Source organism: Rana temporaria, chromosome 9 (genome assembly GCF_905171775.1).
Source record: "Rana temporaria chromosome 9, aRanTem1.1, whole genome shotgun sequence".
Lineage (NCBI taxonomy): Eukaryota > Metazoa > Chordata > Amphibia > Anura > Ranidae > Rana > Rana temporaria.
The window spans coordinates 6,390,071-6,410,378 of NC_053497.1; the positions used below are offsets into that span (position 1 = coordinate 6,390,071).

At 44.4% G+C, this 20,308-nt stretch overlaps 1 protein-coding gene across 6 annotated transcripts in view; it reads right to left on the reverse strand.

The window, feature by feature from the left end:
* The window catches only part of LOC120913053 (spermatid perinuclear RNA binding protein), a 219,559-nt gene that overhangs the window by 34,310 nt on the left and 164,941 nt on the right, over nt 1-20,308 (reverse strand). For 5 of the 6 annotated variants that reach the window (XM_040322733.1, XM_040322736.1, XM_040322734.1 and 2 more), the window contains exons 11-14: nt 14,194-14,305; nt 11,409-11,486; nt 3,126-3,334; nt 1,992-2,150 (exon numbers count right to left, since the gene is read on the reverse strand). In XM_040322733.1, coding sequence (XP_040178667.1) covers nt 1,992-2,150; nt 3,126-3,334; nt 11,409-11,486; nt 14,194-14,305 — 558 coding nt within the window. The remainder of the gene's footprint in view (nt 1-1,991; nt 2,151-3,125; nt 3,335-11,408; nt 11,487-14,193; nt 14,306-20,308) is intronic. The other variant, XM_040322737.1, reaches the window with a different exon arrangement.

The following is a 20,308-nucleotide window of genomic DNA, read 5'->3' on the forward strand; positions in this document are numbered from 1 at the left end:
CATCTTATGGTACATTAGTGTGAAGGTCAATAGGAGAAATACTCCTTACATTGGTGATCAGTGAGAAGAATGTCCCTTACATTGGTGATCAGTGGGAAGAATGTCCCTTACATTGGTGATCAGTGAGAAGAATGTCCCTTACATTGGTGATCAGTGGGAAGAATGTCCCTTACATTGGTGATCAGTGAGAAGAATGTCCCTTACATTGGTGATCAGTGAGAAGAATGTCCCTTACATTGGTGATCAGTAAGAAGAATGTCCCTTACATTGGTGATCAGTGAGAAGAATGTTCCTTACATTGGTGATCAGTGGGAAGAATATTCCTTACATTGGTGATCAGTGAGAAGAATGTTCCTTACATTGGTGATCAGTGAGAAGAATGTTCCTTACATTGGTGATCAGTGGGAAGAATATTCCTTACATTGGTGATCAGTGGGAAGAATGTCCCTTACATTGGTGATCAGTGAGAAGAATGTCCCTTACATTGGTGATCAGTGAGAAGAATGTCCCTTACATTGGTGGTCAGTGAGAAGAATGTCCCTTACATTGGTGATCAGTGGGAAGAATGTTCCTTACATTGGTGATCAGTGAGAAGAATGTCCCTTACATTGGTGATCAGTGAGAAGAATGTGTCTTACATTGGTGATCAGTGAGAAGAATGTCCCTTACATTGGTGATCAGTGAGAAGAATGTCCCTTACATTGGTGATCAGTGAGAAGAATGTCCCTTACATTGGTGATCAGTGAGAAGAATTTTCCTTACATTGGTGATCAGTGGGAAGAATGTCCCTTACATTGGTGATCAGTGAGAAGAATGTCCCTTACATTGGTGATCAGTGAGAAAAATGTTCCTTACATTGGTGATCAGTGGGAAGAATGTCCCTTACATTGGTGATCAGTGAGAAGAATGTCCCTTACATTGGTGATCAGTGAGAAGAATGTCCCTTACATTGGTGATCAGTGAGAAGAATGTCCCTTACATTGGTGATCAGTGAGAAGAATGTCCCTTACATTGGTGATCAGTGAGAAGAATGTCCCTTACATTGGTGATCAGTGGGAAGAATGTCCCTTACATTGGTGATCAGTGGGAAGAATGTCCCTTACATTGGTGATCAGTGAGAAGAATGTCCCTTACATTGGTGATCAGTGAGAAGAATGTCCCTTACATTGGTGATCAGTGAGAAGAATGTCCCTTACATTGGTGATCAGTGAGAAGAATGTCCCTTACATTGGTGATCAGTGGGAAGAATGTCCCTTACATTGGTGATCAGTGAGAAGAATGTCCCTTACATTGGTGATCAGTGAGAAGAATGTCCCTTACATTGGTGATCAGTGAGAAGAATGTTCCTTACATTGGTGATCAGTGAGAAGAATGTCCCTTACATTGGTGATCAGTGAGAAGAATGTTCCTTACATTGGTGATCAGTGAGAAGAATGTCCCTTACATTGGTGATCAGTGGGAAGAATGTCCCTTACATTGGTGATCAGTGGGAAGAATGTTCCTTACATTGGTGATCAGTGGGAAGAATGTCCCTTACATTGGTGATCAGTGAGAAGAATGTCCCTTACATTGGTGATCAGTGGGAAGAATGTCCCTTACATTGGTGATCAGTGGGAAGAATGTTCCTTACATTGGTGATCAGTGGGAAGAATGTCCCTTACATTGGTGATCAGTGAGAAGAATGTCCCTTACATTGGTGATCAGTGTGCTGGCCGGGGGATGCACATGCAGTAGGTCGCTTAGCCTACAGTAGTAGAGGCAGTGCAATGCGGGCAGGTGGTCATTAAGTGGTGACCTCATCTGTTCAAAGCATTACAATAACGCCAAGTATCATTGGGTCTATAGACTGCAATAATGGTCTAAATGGGCGTTGGCATGTCAACCTTACCTAGGTCCCTGCAACACAAAAGATCCCTAAAACTCCATGAATTGGCATTTCCACAAACGGATTAGTCAGCGTTCCTAAACGGCCTTCCCCTGCCCCCTCTTACCTCCAGTGTATTGGAGCTGTCCGTACTGGAGCTTCCTGTGTTATTGCTGGAATTTGTAGAGATTGTCTCGTTCTTGCCTTCATTGTCCGATTTCTCATCTGAGCTAAGACACTCCATATCGGTGTCAAAACCAGTTGGGTATCCCATTGCCTGTAAAACCTGGAGAGAAAAAGTTAAATTGCTAGCGTCAAGTAAGATACTTCTAAACAGAGAAGAGACTGCCAACAGTATTGTGCTATGAATGCTACAACTGTAACTCAATCATCTAAAACAGTGGTCTCCAAACTGCGGCCCAGGGGCCAGATGCGACCCTTTGTATGCTTTTATCTGGCCCTTGGGGCATATTTTCATCCACCGATACCAACAATGGGGCAAAATTCCTCCCGACTGGGCACAATTCCTACCAATGGCGCCAATAGCTGGGCACAATTCCTCCCAATGGTTGTACTTGCTTCAATATATAGCAAAGAAACCGACTGCAGCATATTACAGGTACTGCATCCCTTTTATTTGAGATCTATATATAGTGACTGCAGGATCCTGGGGAGAGCAGATATAGTGAATGCAGGCTCCTGGGGAGACCAGATATAGTGAGTGCAGGCTCCTGGAGAGACCAGATATAGTGACTGCAGGCTCCTGGTGAAACCAGATATAGTGACTGCAGGCTCCTGGGGAGACCAGATATAGTGACTGCAGGCTCCTGGGGAGACCAGATATAGTGACTGCAGGCTCCTGGGGAGACCAGATATAGTGACTGCAGGCTCCTGGGGAGACCAGATATAGTGACTGCAGGCTCCTGGGGAGACCAGATATAGTGACTGCAGGCTCCTGGGGAGACCAGCTATAGTGACTGCAGGCTCCTGGGGAGACCAGCTATAGTGACTGCAAGCTCCTGAGGAGAGCAGATATAGTGATTGCAGGCTCCTGAGGAGACCAGATATAGTGAGTGCAGGCTCCTGGGGAGACCAGATATAGTGAGTGTAGGCTCCTAGGGGGGAACAGATATAGTGATTGCAGGCTCCTGGGTTTAGTAACACTTTAAGAATAATTGAACAATGTCCATGAATTCAAAAAACAACGCACACAGGTGAAATGAAGGACACCTGATGGGTATTAAGCAAAATCTCAACTAACCTTTACTGCTACATGAAGCTTGGCTGTTTTCTTGGATGGTCCGGAGGCCTCATGTATGGTTCCATCTACATCAACAGACATAGTGAAAACTGGTGCATGTACTGGACCTGATTGAGACAGCAGTTTGTATTGCAAGCCAGGTCGAATCTGGTTTAGTCGCATCAGTGCATTCATTGGCTGGTTAGAATCTATGGCTTTGCTGTCCAAAACTAGAGACAAAGATTTATTAAGTTACTAATACTAGCATGACAAACCACAGGTTGAGAACATTCTAAGTTGCTAATGGATTAAACTGCTATTTATACATATAAACGCTACCCAGACAGGTCATCGTATGAAAGCAACACCAATTCTGCTGAGATTTCACTTGTGTTTGGACCTGTTACCTGTGTGGTGAATGAATAGACAAAGCTGCACTATATGGCCAAGCGAGTTTTCAGACACCTGACCCTCACAACCACCTAGAAGGTCAGAGCATTAGGAGAACCCTCCAGAATATTGTGTTCGGGAGTTTTCAGGGAAGGGTACTGGCAATGCCGAAGCATACAAAGCCATTTTAGGCAACTGGTCATTTCCAATTTTCTGGCAACAATACGGGGAAGACTCTTGTTCTTCAACATGACTGTGCCCCAGTAGACAAAGCCAGCTCCATAAAGACATGGTTTGAGAAGTTTGGTGAAGGAACTCAAGTGTCCTGCAGAGTACTATTAATAAAATAATAGACCAAATCCCACTCGGCACTTAATCTAAGCAAAGAGTGTGGGATATAAGGAAGTTGGTATGGCTCTCTGGATTTATGTCCTGCTCCGTGCCCTGACCTCAATCCTACTGAACACCTTTGGAATGGATTGTGAACCAGGTCTTCTTATCTAACATCAGGATCGGACCACATCAGGATTGGACCACACAAATAATTCCAACAAGCTCCACTCCTTTTGAACCCTACTGAATACCTTAAGCATGGATTGTGAACCAGGTGTTCTGATCCATCAGTACCTGACCTCACAAATGGGCACACATTCCCACAAACACCCTCTAAAATCTTGTGGAAAGTCTTTCTAAGAGAGTGAAGATCCTTACAGTCACAATGGGGGACAACTCTATCTCTATATTAATAGCCATGGTTTTAGAACAGGGTATCAAACAAGCTCAGAGTTCTGGGGAGACTTCCCAGTACCCTACTAAAAACATTTCATGTCAGAATACCAGTTCTGTTCCAAGACTTCAAGACCTCAACCCTATTGAACCCCTTTGGGATGAACTGGAAAACGAACTGTGAGCCAGGTCTTCTCATCCATCATCGGAACCTGAGCTCACAAATGGGCAAAAATTCCCACACACCCTCCAACATCTTTTGGAAGGTCTTCCCAGAGTGGAGAACCTGGAGTCACAATGGGGAACAACAACTCAATACTGACAGATATGGTTTTAGAATAGAGTATCCAACAATCTCAGAGCTCTGGGGAGACTTTGCATTACCCTACTGAACACCTTTGCTACACCAATTGTGAGCCAGGTCTTCTCATCCACCAAAACCTCAACGCTACTGAGCACCTCTGGGATGAATTTGAACACCGACTAAGTCATCACCATCAGTATCTGACCTCAACCATACTGAACACCTTTGGGATGAACTGGAACACGGATTGTGAGCCAAGTCTTCTCATCCAACATCAGTACCTGACCTCACAAATGGGCACAAATTCCCACAGACACCCTCCAAAATCTTGTGGAAGGTCTTCCCAGAAGAGTGGAGAACCTTACAGTCACAATGGGGGACAACTCAATACTAATAGCTATGGTTTTAGAATCGGGTATCCAACAAGCTCAGAGCTCTGGGGAGACTTTCCATTACCCTACTGAACACCTTTGGGGTGAATTGGGAACACCAATTGTGAGTCTAGGTCTTCTTATCCACCATCAGTATCTGACCTCAACCCTACTGAACACCTTTGGGGTGAGCTGAAACACCGATTGTGAGCCAGGTCTTCTCATCCACCATTAGTATCTGACCTTAACCCTACTGAACACCTTTGGGGTGAGCTGAAACACCGATTGTGAGCCAGGTCTTCTCATCCAACATTAGTCCTGGATAGAGGTCGACCGATATGGGTTTTTCTCTGGCCGATACCGATGCCAATATTTCAAAATTGGGGCGGCCGATGGCCGATATTTTAGGCCGATATTTGCGGCCGATTTTTTTTTTTTTTATCTCAGAAAATCTAGGTTGGGGAGGAGGTTATTGTTTAGGGTGGAGAGGTGGAGTGCAGCCTATCGGTGTCCATCAGTGCCCACCAATGCAGCTCACCAGTGTAGCCTATCAGTGTCCATCAGTGCCACCTCATTAGTGTTCAGCCTGTCAGTGCACCCCTCATCAGTGCCTACCAGTTTAGCCCATTAGTGTCCCATCAGTGCCACCTCATTAGTGCCCACCAGTGCAGTCCATCAGTGCCACCTCATAATTATTAAAAAAGAAAAAAAATACAATCTTAGTCATTTTAAGGAGGGGGGTACAGAGAGGTGGTTGTGGAGGAGGGGGGTACAGAGAGGTGGTTGTGGAGGAGGGGGGTACAGAGGTGGCTGTAAAGCTACCTCTCTGTACCCACTCCTCTACAGCTACCTCTCTGTACCCACTCCTCTACAGCCACCTCTCTGTACCCCACTCCTCTACAGCCACCTCTCTGTACCCCACTCTACAGCCACCTCTCTGTACCCCACTCCTCTACAGCCACCTCTCTGTGTACCCGCCTCCTCCACAGCCATGTGTTGTGGAGAGGGGTGGATGGTGCTGGGCGTGGGTGGGGATGCGTTGTGGAGAGGGGTGGGTGGGGATGCATTGTGGAGTGGGATGGATGGTGCTGGGCGTGGGTGGGGATGCGTTGCGGTGATGCATTGTGGAGAGGGGTGGGTGGGAATGCGTTGTGGAGAGGGATGGATGGTGCTGGGCGTGGGTGGGGATGTGTTGTGGAGAGGGATGGATGGTGCTGGGCGTGGGTGGGGATGCATTGTGGAGAGGGGTGGGTGGGGATGCATTGTGGAGTGGGATGGATGGTGCTGGGCATAGGTGGGGATGCATTGTGGTGATGCGTTGTGGAGAGGGATGGATGGTGCTGGGCGTGGGTGGGGATGTGTTGTGGAAAGGGATGGATGGTGCAGGGGATGCGTTGGAGTGGGGTGGATGGTGCTGGGTGGGGATGAAGATGATTGTGTTGCATTGTGAAGATGGATGAGGATGACTATGTGTGGGGATGAGAGTTACATTGTTAGGCTGGGTTCACACTACGATTTTCCCGTCCGTCAGCCGCATACGATTTATATGAAAAAACGTATGCGGCTGAAACGGACGTAAACGTATGGAACCGTTTTCCATTGACTTTAATGTTAAAAAAAAAACGTATGCGTTTGCCATACGGTTTCAAAAACGGCCGCAAAACCGTGGTTGAACACGGTTTTGCGTACTGTTAAAAAACGTTTTGCCAGCAAATCGTACGCACCCGGATGCATCTGAGTGCATACGATTTGCAATGCATTGTCTATGTATGCGTTTTCCCGTACGGGCCCATACGTTTTCAATACTGAAATCGTATGCGGCTGACGGACGGGAAAATCGTAGTGTGAACCCAGCCTTAGAAGGATCTCCACAATGTATCTAATTTCCACCCAAATTCATCCTCATCCATTTTCTCAATGCCAGCCTCTGCCAGGTTTCCCTTTTAAAAGGAGTTTTAATAAATTCTGCAGGGGGGCACAGTAGCACATAATTTGGGCAACTTACCCTCCATACATGCTGGTATCATAATCCAATTCTATCTGCATGCACCTAATAGGCTAGGTGCATGCTGATGAGCTGATCAGCCAATCATTGTTTAGAACTTGGTGTAATGCCAGCAGGCTCCGCCTCAGCAGGGAAGGAAGACATTCCTGCTGGGGGGAGTTACATTAGTCAGGCGGCAGTTGTAAGCCAATGATTATTTGTTTCTCCCTGTCCCTAATACAGCAAGCAGAGGGAGGGGGCGGGGCACGGCTGGCGGCGCGATGCCAGTAAAATCTATGTCCCTTCTGTGGTGGCCGTGCAGATGGAGGAATCGGATACATGGGAGTGGGGTCAGTACTGCAGGGCAGGCGGCCATGCGGGCCGGACACTTTACCTGCTAATTGGCCGATTCTTTCACAAAAATCGGCCGATGCCGATTTCACAAAAACAGCCAAATATCGGCCGACCGATATATCGGTCTACCTCTAGTGCTGGACCTCACAAATGGGCACAAATTCCCACAGACACCCTCCAAAATATTGTGCAAAAGCCTGCCGACAAGGTTGGAGGAGGTTATTACCAAATAGGAGGGGTTGACTCCACATTAACATTCTGGAGCGGGATGTACAAGCTTATACAGGTTAAAAAAAAAAAGAGGAGGATGGGGATTATTACGGTGCCAAAGCAAATCAATCACTTAATTTTTAAGAAAAGACAAATTTTATTACAAGGTATTATAGACAGGTAATACAAACACAGGTTCATGTAAATTGAACATGCATGAAAGGCGTACATAAAATGTATTGTAGACCGGAGTGGTAATGGCCTAGTTACAGTAACAGGTCAGGTCTTCCCTATACGTTTCGCCAAGACATTGGCTTCTTCAGGGGAGTAGGACGTGACCAGTGTAAGTATTAAATCTCTACACCATGTATAATGTGTTATTTTTGTGTTAATTTAACACATTATACATGGTGTAGAGATTTAATACTTACACTGGTCACGTCCTACTCCCCTGAAGAAGCCAATTTCTTTGCGAAACATGTAGGGAAGACCTGACCTGTTACTGTAACTAGGCCATTACTACTCCGGTCTTCCCTGTATGTTTCGCCAAGACATTGGCTTCTTCAGGGTAGTAGGACGTAACCAGTGGAAGTATTAAATCTCTACACCATGTATAATGTGTTATTTTTGTATTCATTTATAATTCACTTATATTATGTTCTTCTTTTGTAGAGATATAATACTTACACTGGTCACGTCCTACTCCCCTGAAGAAGCCAAGGTCTTGGCGAAACATACAAGGAAGACCGGAGTGGTAATGGCCAAGTTACAGTAACAGGTCAGGTCTTCCCTACATGTTCTGCTAAGACATTGGCTTCTTCAGGGGAATAGGACATGACCAGTGGAAGTATTAAATCGCTACACCATGTATAATGTGTTATTTTTGTATTCATTTATAATTCACTTATATTATGTTCTTCTTTTGTAGAGATATAATACTTACACTGGTCACGTCCTACTCCCTTGAAGAAGCAAATGTCTTGGTGAAACATGTAGGGAAGACCTGACCTGTTACTGTAACTAGGCCATTACTCTCTTTCCTGGCTTATCCACATTGTACGATCGTTGTCAGTCAATGATTCGAAGCTGAGGGAAATATTTGTTCATAGATAATCTATGCATTCTCTATTGGACTTTGTATTTTGTTTTGTTTTTTCTTTGCTTATCCTTTGATGTTTTCCTGGTATTCCAACTGGGAATTCCATATGCTGTTATGACTGTACAATGACCAGATATGTTTTTTGAATGTCTATACCATTTTATCCTTTCTAATAAAAAACATTGAAACATAACTAGGCCATTACTACTCCGGTCTTCCCTGTATGTTTCGCCAAGACATTGGCTTCTTCAGGGTAGTAGGACGTAACCAGTGGAAGTATTAAATCTCTACACCATGTATAATGTGTTATTTTTGTATTCATTTATAATTCACTTATATTATGTTCTTCTTTTGTAGAGATATAATACTTACACTGGTCACGTCCTACTCCCTTGAAGAAGCCAATGTCTTGGCGAAACATATAGGTAAGACCGGAGTGGTAATAGCCTAGTTACAGTAACAGGTCAGGTCTTCCCCACACGTTTTGCCAATACATTGGCTTCTTCAGGGGAGTAGGACGTGACCAGTGTAAGTATTATATATCTCTACAAAAGAAGAACATAACATAAGTGAATTATAAATGAATACAAAAATAACTTGGTGTCAAGATTTAATACTTACACTGGTCACATCCTACTGCCCTAAAGAAGCCAATGTCTTGGCGAAACATGTAGGGAAGACCTGACCTGTTACTGTAACTAGGCCATTACCACTCTGGTCTACAGTACATTTTATGAACTCCTTTCATGCATGTTCAATTTACATCAACCTTTGTTTTACCTGTCTAGAATACCTTGTAATAAAATGTGTCTTTTTCTTAAAATTTAAGTGATTGATTTGCCTTGGCACCGTAATAATCCCCATCCTCCTTTCCCTTTTGTTTAAACTACTTTTGGGATGAGGTGCCTTATCTAAAGGAGGACACATCAGCTACTTTCTCCATTAAGCTTATACAGGTGTGATGGTCAGGTGCCTACAGTCTTTTGGCCACACAGTGTATTTCTCATGGAAAGATCGCTGAACAATTACACGTTTCTGATACTTCCACTCTCGCAAATTCTGCAAACGCACGCACACTGATGCTTGGGCGCGTTTGCTCACAGAGCCAGCTTTTCCAGGTGATGCTCAAACTGGTGGTGTAACTGTACTTCACTGCATATGGCCCCTTTCACACTGATGCAGAGTGGGTTGACCGCCCCGCGGGGGGGGGGGTGTATCACGGGTTTGGTGCAGGTTAGTTACGGGTGGGAGTTAGCTGTTCTATTACGTCCTTCGGTTTTGGTTGTACTTTCTGAAAGCGTGCAACAAAAAAAAAAAACTCCGGCATGCAAAGGGAATACACCGAATGCAACTTCATATTGTTATTATCCGGCATTCAGAGATCACATTTTGTTTTAGAGAGAAGAGAAGAGAGATCGTTGTGTGATTTGGAAGAAATGTTTCCACTGTGAGATCCTGTGGTTTCTCTTCCTCTCCCTCCTTTCCCTGATCTGAATGCCAGCCTGAGCTCTGGATTTCTGTAAACAGCTCTGAATGTATTGAGATTTAAAGCACTAGAAACGTATCACATCCCGGGAAGGGCATTATATAAAAGAGAGACTGCTATGAGGCATTGATAATAACTACAATGCTACTCATAATATTCATAATAACAATATTGATAATTTATTTCATTGTTATTTATATTATTATATTATTATAAATAATTATATATATATATATATATATATATATATATTATTCAGGAGGATTATTACTTTACAATGATCCTCAAGTTTACTATCAATATTATCAACAGTTTATTATCCTTTCATCTTTATTGTATGGATCTCGGCCCTAGTTTTCAGAATCACGTGTTACAATGCAAAACATTAAATGTTTTAACATTTATTTTTTGTGTTGCATTTTATGCCCGATAAAAGGGAGCCGTGTCCCCCGAAACATTGTGCGCCGAGTGCAAACTTCAGGGGTACGCTACGTGCAGAGTGCAAACTTCAGGGGTACGCTACGCGCAGAGTGAAAACTTTAGGGGTACGCTACGTGCAGAGTGCAAACTTCAGTGGTACGCTACGTGCAGAGTGCAAACTTCAGGGGTACGCTACGTGCAGAGTGCAAACTTCAGGGAGTACAGAGTGTAGAGTTTAAGTGTGTGCTGTGTACAGAATACAGGAGTGCGCTATGTACAGAGTGCAGAGTTCAGGAGTGCTCTGTGTACAGAGTGCAGAGTTCAGGGGGTCTGCTGTGCGCAAAGTTCAGGGGTACGCTGTGTGCAAAGTTCAGGGGTACGCTGTGCGCAAAGTTCAGGGGTACGCTGTGCGCAGAGTACAGGAGTGTGCTATTTACAGAATGCAGAGTTTAGGGGTGCGCTGTGTGCAGAGTTTAAGGGCGTGCAGAGTACAGGAGTGCGCCGTGTACAGAGTGCAGATTTTAGAAGTGCGCCGTGTACAGAGTGCAGATTTCAGAAGTGCGCCGTGTACAGAGTGCAGATGTTAGAAGTGTGCTGTGTAAAGAGTGCAGAGTTCAGGGTTTGCGCAGTGTGCAGAGTTCAGGGGTGCGCTGTATACAGAGTTCAGGGGTGCGCTGTATACAGAGTTCAGGGGTGCGCTGTATACAGAGTTCAGGGGTGCGCTGTATACAGAGTTCAGGGGTGAGTTTAAATCCCATTAGGTGTTCTCTAATAAAGCCACTGGGACAAGGGGGGTTCACTTACTTTTATTGTCTGACTTTATTGTTTTTCTTAAATGTAACAATATTTTATAGCTTCCTTTTTGATGAACGTTTGTTCATTGTGCAGACATTCCGCACTGCGACTTAAATGAGCAAAAATTTGAAACATCCAAATTACAAGTGAAAATCGAATACTTACTTTTGCGCAAATTGCGCCTCATTTTCTTATTTGGGTCCTTGTCGTCGCAAGAACCGTCGTCGTATGGCCGCTTTAATCCTGCGAAGAGTTAAATGGGAAGAAAGTTAACACCTCATTAGGTGTACGATGTATGACGGTTTTTTATGAATAGATTTTTGGGGTTATTTTAGAAGGTTCTCACAGCACCTTAAAAATGTATTATTATTATTATTTTTTTAACCCCTTCAATACCGGGCTTTTATCCCACCTCAATTACCGGGCCTATTCTGGCCCTACTCTCCTTCATGTAAAAATCACAATTTTTTTTGCTAGAAAATTACTCAGAACCCCCAAAACATTATTTATGTTTTTTTAGCAGACACCCTAGGGAATAAAACGACGGTCATTGCAACCTTTAACCTCGCACGGTATTTGCGCAAACATTTTTCAAATGCCTTTTTTGGGGGGAAAAAAACGGTTTCATGAATTAAAAAATAACAAAAAAACAGTAAAATTAGCCCAATTTTTTTGTATAATGTGAAAGATGAAGTTACGGCGAGTAAATAGATACCCAACGTGTCACGCTTTAAAATTGCGCACACTCATGGAATGGCGCCAAACTTCGGTACTTAAAAATCCCCATAGGTGACGCTTTAACATTTTTTACAGCTTACTATTTTCCAGTTACAGAGGAGGTCTAGTACTAGAATTGTTGCACACGCTCTAACGCACGCGGCGATACCTCACATCTGGGGTTTGAACGGCGTTTACATATGTGGGCGGGACTTGCATGCGTGTTCGCTTCTGCGCGCAAGATAACGGGGACAGGGGCGTTTTGAAAAACATTTTTATTTTTTTTACACTTTTTTTTACATTTTTTTTTTTTGATCACTTTTATTCCTATTACAAGAAATGTAGACATCCCTTGTAATAGGAATCAGTGTGACAGGTCCTCTTTATGGAGAGATCTGGGGGGAGGGGTCAATAAGACCCCGCATGTCTCCTCCAGGCTTACAAGCATGAAATCGGTGGAAAAAAAAATCACCGATCACATGCCGACACCCGCGATTGCGGCTTTGTTTACTTCCGGGTACCGGGCGTGACGTCATAACATCACGCCCGGGCCTCCCACGGTCATAGAGATGACTGGTGACCATCTGGTCACCAGTCATCTCTATGCTTTCCCAGCAAGCGTGGACCGATTCGCTCTCTGGGCCCCCGATGGCACGGGAGAGCCCGGAGAAGCACCGGATGGCGGCAGGAGGGGTGATGTCCCCTCCCGCTGCCTATAAGAACGATCAAGCGGCGGAACTGCCGCTTTGATCGTTCTTATCGTGCACAGAATCGGCCGCTGAAGACGGTGATATCTGAATGATGCCTGTAGCTGCACCCATCATTCAGATATCACCGCACAAAGTGGAGGACATTAAACGGGATGCTTTGGGGGTGTTTCTCTGCTAAAGGTCCAGGCTGAATTTGCCGCATTGAGGGGCCAATGGGCGGGTCCATGTATTGTAAAATCTTGGAGGAGAATCTTCTTCCCTCATCCAGAACACTGAAGATGGGTCATGGATGGGTCTTCCAGCATGACAATGACCCAAAACATACCACCAAGGTAACAAAAGGTGTGGCTCAAGAAGAAGCACATTAAGGTCATGGAGTGGCCTAGCCAGTCTCCAGACCTTAATCTTATAGAAAATTTATGGAAGGAGCTGAAACTTTGAGTTGCCAAGAAACCTTAAGAATTTAGAGAATCTGTAAAGAAGCTTCAGCCAGCTGTCTGCTAAAAACGGGGCACAGGGATGCAAAACGAACTCCACTCCTGTGATCCACAGGCAGAGGCAGCTCTTTAATTAGGCAAATTAGGCGGTTGCCTAAGGCCTCACACTTACAGGGGCCGCGCGGCCGCCTGACTTACCCAATGCATTACCCCAGTTTTGAGGGACAGGGGAAATTAACTTTGCTGTGCTCAGGCAAAGCCCTGACTCAGGAGCCACGAGCGTCCCTAACAATCAGTGAATATCGACACCACCCCTTGTGACGTCAATGACCCAGAATGCCCTCAGTCAATGACGTCACAAGGGGGTGGGTTCAGCAGGTGACATCACCAGGTGGCCCCCCAGCCCATTAGGTTTTAAAGAGCAGGATCTGGGGGCCACCTTGTTAAAGGGGGCTTGCAGATTCCGATAAGCCCCCCTGCCCACAGATCCCCCACAACCACCAGCCAGGGTTGTGGGGGAAGAGGCTCTTGTCCTTGAATTGTCCCCCCCCCCCCCATCATGGGTGCAACTCGGGCCCGCATGTCAAGTTTTGCCTAGGCCTCACAAAGCCTAGAGCCGTCTCTGTCCACAGGAGAAGTAAAGCCAAATGATCTTTTCCTGTACTTCTCCTTTTATCATTGGTGTGGAAAAATTATTAATTATTGTATTGAAAGAAGATTTATGAGGTTTTTCGGTTTATGTCTTTTGTTATTTATGGACAGAGACACTGTAATGATTTAATATCGGAGTTTTGGAGATCACATGCGTTTAGTGTAAATGGCACATACATTGGCATTTCACTTGATTTGTATGATTTCGTATTTAAAGTTTTTTTATTTTTATTTTTTGTTTTTTTTTTGTTATTTAAAAGTTGTGGGAATATGATTTATTTGCAGCCACCTGGCACCATTTATATGGTTAACCGACACATTGGCATTCATTGGGTATAGAATTTATTGATAAGCTGGAAGCGCTGGGATAACGCATACACACATACACACTTGGTGTAGAATACAGCAATAATTTAGAAAAAGTAAATATCTTACCTTCCCTGTCTGTGCTTGACCAGGAATATTTTTGGAAGGGTTTATTTGATGGCAGAGGGTCCATTTGCAATACCTTGTAAATCTGTCCAAAGGCCAACAAACGCAGTGCATGCTGAGGTGAAGAAAATATAAAGAAAGCTTAAAAGGTCAACTCCATTTTTGCAAAAAAAAAAAAAAAAAGCATGTAAAAAAATTAATATAGCTATTAACCACTTAAAGTGGAGTTTCCATCCCAATTTTTTTTTTCATTATTGTGCTCATTAGACCTAAAAAATATATATATATTTTTTTTTTACTCATCTGGAAATGCCTGTTGCTATGCGGTCCCACAAAATCTGCCTTTGGAATCACCTAGGAGCCTGACATCATCTCCCTCTAATGCTCCTGGGAAATGTGTGTCATCATTTCCCAGGATGCAGTGCGCTGTCCAATTATCACTCCCCATCCAAGACTTCCAGGAAGTAAGTGCTTGTGGGCTTCACAATGCACCACAAGCAAAATGACAACGATGTGGACATAGTTTTATAAACTATCTTTTTTGAATAACTATGCGGAGCAGCGGCGGATTGTAAAATAGTAAGTGACCGGATTTATATTATAAAAACGCATGATGAAAGGACATACATTTAAAAAATGCTAATTGTGGTTGGAACCCCGCTTTAAGCCCCGGACCATTTTATAGCTAAAAGGACCTGGCCACTTTTTGCGATTCGGCACTGCTTCGCTTTAACTGACAATTGCGCGGTCGCGCGACGTGGCTCCCAAACAAAATTGATGTCCTTTTTTTCCCCACAAATAGAGATTTCTTTTGGTGGCATTTGATCACCTCTGTGGTTTTTATTTTTTGCGCTATAAACAAAAATAGAACGATATTTTTTGAAAAAAAAAAAAAGCAATATTTTTTTACATTTTGCTATAATAAATTTCCCCCAAAAAAAAGATATAAAACATTTTTTTCCTCCGTTTAGGCTGATACGTATTCTTCTACATATTTTTGGTGAAAAAAAAAAAAAAAAGGAAAAAGCGTTTATAGATTGGTTTGCGCAAAATTTATAGGCCCAGATTCACGTAGATCGGCGCATCTTTGAGCGGGCGAAACGTATCCTATTTACGTTACGCCTCCGCAACTTAGATGGGCAAGTGCTGTATTCTCAAAGCACTTGCTCTGTAAGTTGCGGCGGCGTAGCATAAATAGGCTGGCGTAAGCCCGCCAAATTCAAATGTGGAACAGGGGGGCGTGTTTTATGTAAATGTTATGTGACCCGACGTGATTGACGTTTTTCCTGAACGGCGCATGCGTCGTCCGTGGAATATCCCGGTGTGCATTGCTCCAAAGTACGCAGCAAGGACGTATTGGTTTCGACGTGAACGTAAATGACGTCCAGCCCCATTCACGGACGACTTACGCAAATGACGTAAATTTTTCAAAATTCGACGCGGGAACGACGTCCATACTTAACATTGGTACGCCGCATGTACGCAACCATATAGCAGGGGTAACTTTACGCCGGGAAAAGCCTAACGTAAACGGCGTATCTGTACTGCGTCGGCCGGGCGTACGTTCGTGAATTTGCGTATCTAGCCGATTTACATATTTCTAGGCGTAAATCAGCGTACACGCCCCTAGCAGCCAGCGTAAATATGCAGTTAAGATCCGACGGCGTAAGAGACTTACGCCGGTCGGATCTAATAGAAATCTATGCATAACTGATTCTATGAATCAGGCGCATAGATACGACGGCTCAGACTCAGAGATACGACGGCGTATCTGGAGATACGCCGTCGTATCTCCTTTGAGAATCTGGGCCATAGTCTCCAACAAATAGGGGATAATTTTATTGCATTTTTATTAATATTTCTTTTTCTAGTAATGGCGGCGATCAGCGATTTTTATCGTGACTGCGACATTATGGCGGACACTTCTTTGGGACCATTGTCATTTATACAGCGAATAGTGCTATAAAAATGCACTGGTTACTGTAAAAATGACACTGGCAGTGAAGGGGTTAACCAGGAAGGGGCGCTGTAGGGGTTAAGTGTGCCCTAAGGGAGTGATTCTTACTGTGGGGGAGTGTGGCTGTGCGTGTAACGCCCGGGGGGCCAAACTGTGGCCCTTTGCTTGCTTTTATCCAGTCCTTGGGGCACTATTTCATCCACTGATACTAACAATGAGGCATCATTTCTCCTACTGACACCAACAATGGGGCACAGTTTCTCTCAATTACACCAACCATGGGGCATAATTTCTCCTACTGACACCAACAATGGGGCACAGTTTCTCTCAATTACACCAACCATGGGGCATAATTTGTCCTACTGACACCAACGATGGGGCCCAATGACACGAACGATGGGTCACAAATCCTCATGACGACACTAAAATGGGGCACGATTCCTTTCAATGACACCAATGACAGGGGGCAATTCCTCTCAATCACACCAACAATGGGGGAAAATGACATCAGTGATGACACCAACAATGGGACCCAATGGGGCACAATTACTCCCTCTGAAACAAACAATGGGGTGTTTAATTTTTCCCACTGACGTTCGGACCTTTTCGACTTCCACTGACCGGCCCTTGTAAACTCTGAAGGACAGTAAACCGGCCCTTTGCTTACAAAGTTTGGAGACCCCTACTCTAATAGATACATTTATATGCTCAATACTTTTATTATCATTTTTTATCATTATCCCCGAACCCTCTTATGTCTAAAATCATCCTATGTCCACTAGGGGCATAGGATGACTGGGAAATGATATCTTGGACTACCTGAGATGGGATTATTATATTATTATCCACAATATATTCCAGGATATCTGTAAAGAATTATTTACTGGTTGTTGATTCTGAACTCAACGGGTTAATTGTAAGAGTGGCTCATTCATACTGCTAATTGATCCTGCTATTGTGTGAAGATGTCCTGTGTTTACACTTATGATAATGTGTATTGTATAGCAGGTGAGCGAAGACGGGACGTCTACTCTGAAAGGTCATATCTCGGAGTCACCTCGTCTGGGTAAATGATTAGTTAATTAGCTCATGTTAATTTATGTTCTGGTTACCTCCTCTTTAAACTGTATATAAGGCTGTATTCTTGGTTCTATTAAACACTCCATGTTTAGCACACAAACAAGTCTCGTCTCGTTGTGTGCTTGAGAGCAGCTGGAATATCCGATATCTATATCCAGACTGATAGGAAGCGGTATATGACGGAAGCACTCAAGCGGAGTGTGGGACGTTCCGTTACATATATTATTTATTTTTCAGATTTTGTCTCCTTTTCTCTCATTTTTTTTCCCCAGATCACTTTTTCAATATCCACCAATTATCCCTGGATTACCATTTAGACACTTTTTTTGTGGTTCATTTTGAATAAGCACGGATTTTTGTATTTTTATTAACAGCAATCGAGTGGCTAGTAAGCTGCTCTGATTACTATTACAGGAGAGATGACTCCCGGCTCTAATAAACGATACCGGGGTGATGCCTGCAGCTTCAGGTGCAGACGCCGCCCCCCCCATATAAAATTCCGCCCCAGGCGAGCGCCTTTTTTTGCCCTGCGATGAAATACGCCCCTGCATGGTGAAACAAACAGCTACCGTATTTATCGGCGTATATCGCGCACTTTTCCCCCCTTAAAATAAGGGGAAAATCGTGGGAGCGCGATATACGCCGATAGCCGCTCAGTTTGAATGGAGCCGCCGACATATACCGAGTGCAGTACACTCGGGTACATTCGGCTAGTCTCGGCTTCGCTCGTGCTCACGCATAAACGCCACAGAGCGTGAGCGAAGCCGAGCCTTGCCGAATGTACCCGAGTATACTGCACTCGGTATATGTCGGCGGAGGCGTTCGAACTGAGCGCGGGAACTCGACTTGAGGCGCGCGCTGGAGAAGCCGGGAGGACACCACCGAAGCCGCAGACGGACGCCGGACCGGACCATGGATGCTGGGCAAGACACCAAAACTGTAAGTAATAAAATCTTATAACATTTTTTTTAACAGGAATTTCGGGGCAACTTTAGGGGTGCGCGCTATATGCGGGAGCGCGCTATACCCCAATAAATACGGTATTTCTTTTCAGCAACAAAAAGATAGAAATCTGCTACAAAGTTTGTCACCATCCCTGCAACGTACATTGATCACCCAGAGGGGAGCTTCTCCCCCCCCCCCCCAACAAAAGCGGAATTACACTTTAGACATTAGACTTCGAAAATTAAGAAAAATGGATCTTTTGAGAGCTTTGATTTGATAAAGTTTGGCTATCATTTTGTAAAGAACACATTTCTATTACTGTATACCGGAAAACGAGAAATACATCTTCCGTGACAATCTAACCGACTCCGTTTGGCCATTCGTCACCTTTTGTAATATTATCCAATTGGCTATAAAATGCTGATGTGCGGGGGGACATGGCCGGGGGCTAAGAGGAAAAAACAATAACCAATCCATATTGCAACATTCCTCAGTATTAGTTTTTCAGGTGTGATAAATTATTTTTGCAATAAATAATTTTTTTGATACAATGCGGTGAGTCTCGGGCACCTTGGAGAGTTCACAAAAAAAAAAAAAAAAAAAATTCTATTAAAATTGCCATTTTAAACTTATTTTATTTTACATGCCAAAAGTATAGAAGTGTATTGTAGACTTCCAGATATTTCTTTTGTAAAAAATAAGGAAATACAACAAGATACAATGGTAAGAAAAAGTATGTGATCCCCTGGAAATCGGCAGTTTTTTTTCTGCACTTATTTCAAATAAAATGTGATCTGATCCGGATCTGAATCACAATAGACAAACACAGTGGCCCAGATTCTCAAAGGACTTACGATGGCGTAGCGCCATGTACGCCGTCGTAAGTCCGAATGAGAGCCGTCGTATCTATGCGGCTGATTCTTAGAATCAGTTACGCATAAATTCGGCTAAGATACGAGTGGCGTAAGTCTCTTACACCGTCGTAGCTTAGGGTGCATATTTACGCTGGCCGCTAGGTGGCGCTTTCGTAGATTTCCGTGTTGAATATGCTAGTGAGCTAGATACGCCGATTCACGAACGTACGTGCGCCCGGTGTAGCAAGATACGTCGTTTACGTAAGACATACGCCGGCGTAAAGTTACCCCTCATAAAGCAGGGGTAAGTCATGTTAGGTATGGACGTCGGAAACGTCGGGTTTTACGTTGTTTGCGTAAGTCGTCCGTGAATGGGGCTGGATGTAAGTTACGTTCACGTCGACTAGGCATTGAGCACGCGCAATTTAATTAGAAAAATCGACGTGATACTGAGCATGCACGCGCATGCGCCGTTCGAAAAAAGCGTAATTTACGTGGGGTCATGATTAGTTTACATAAAACACGCCCCCCTGTTCCTCATGATTTAGTTCCTTGATTTAGGCGCTGGCAAAATTACGCTACGCCGCCGTAACTTTAGACGCAAGTGCTTTGTGAATACAGCACTTGCCTAAGTTGCGGCGGCGTAGCGTAACTACGATACGCTACGCCCGCCTACATTTACGCCGCTGACTGTGAATCCGGGCCAATGCGCCTAAGCTGATAACTACTGATTTATTTACTATGACAAACTATTCTAATTTCTCCCATCTTAATTAAACACAACCTGTTGTTGTCTGGGTTTTCTTTGCTGGGAGGGCGTCTATTGACGTCCTCCTGGGATTACACTTCCCACGAGCGCCCTGCGGTGCGCAGTTGGCGAGCTCTGTGATTGCCGAACACAGATGATGGTAAAGGGCCAGTCACAGCGGCCCTTTACCATGTGATCAGCTGATGACAGCTGATCATGGATGTCAACACAAGCCGGTTATCAGCTTTTATCTCCTCACGCTGACAGCATGGAGGAGGCGAGAAGGGAGCCAATAACCAGATTGTGTTAAAGGGACATGCTCTTGATGATCAGTGCAGTCCCACTAGTGCCGCCTATCCTAGGCCCATCAGTCCCGCCCATCAGTAGCACCTCATCAGTGGCCCTATGAGTTCCCATTACTGCTGCCCATCAGTGCCGCCTCATCAGCATCAGTTACACAGGGCCCATCAGTTACTTCCCATCAGGACCCATCCGTTACTCCCATCAGGGCCCATCCGTTACTCCCATCAGGGC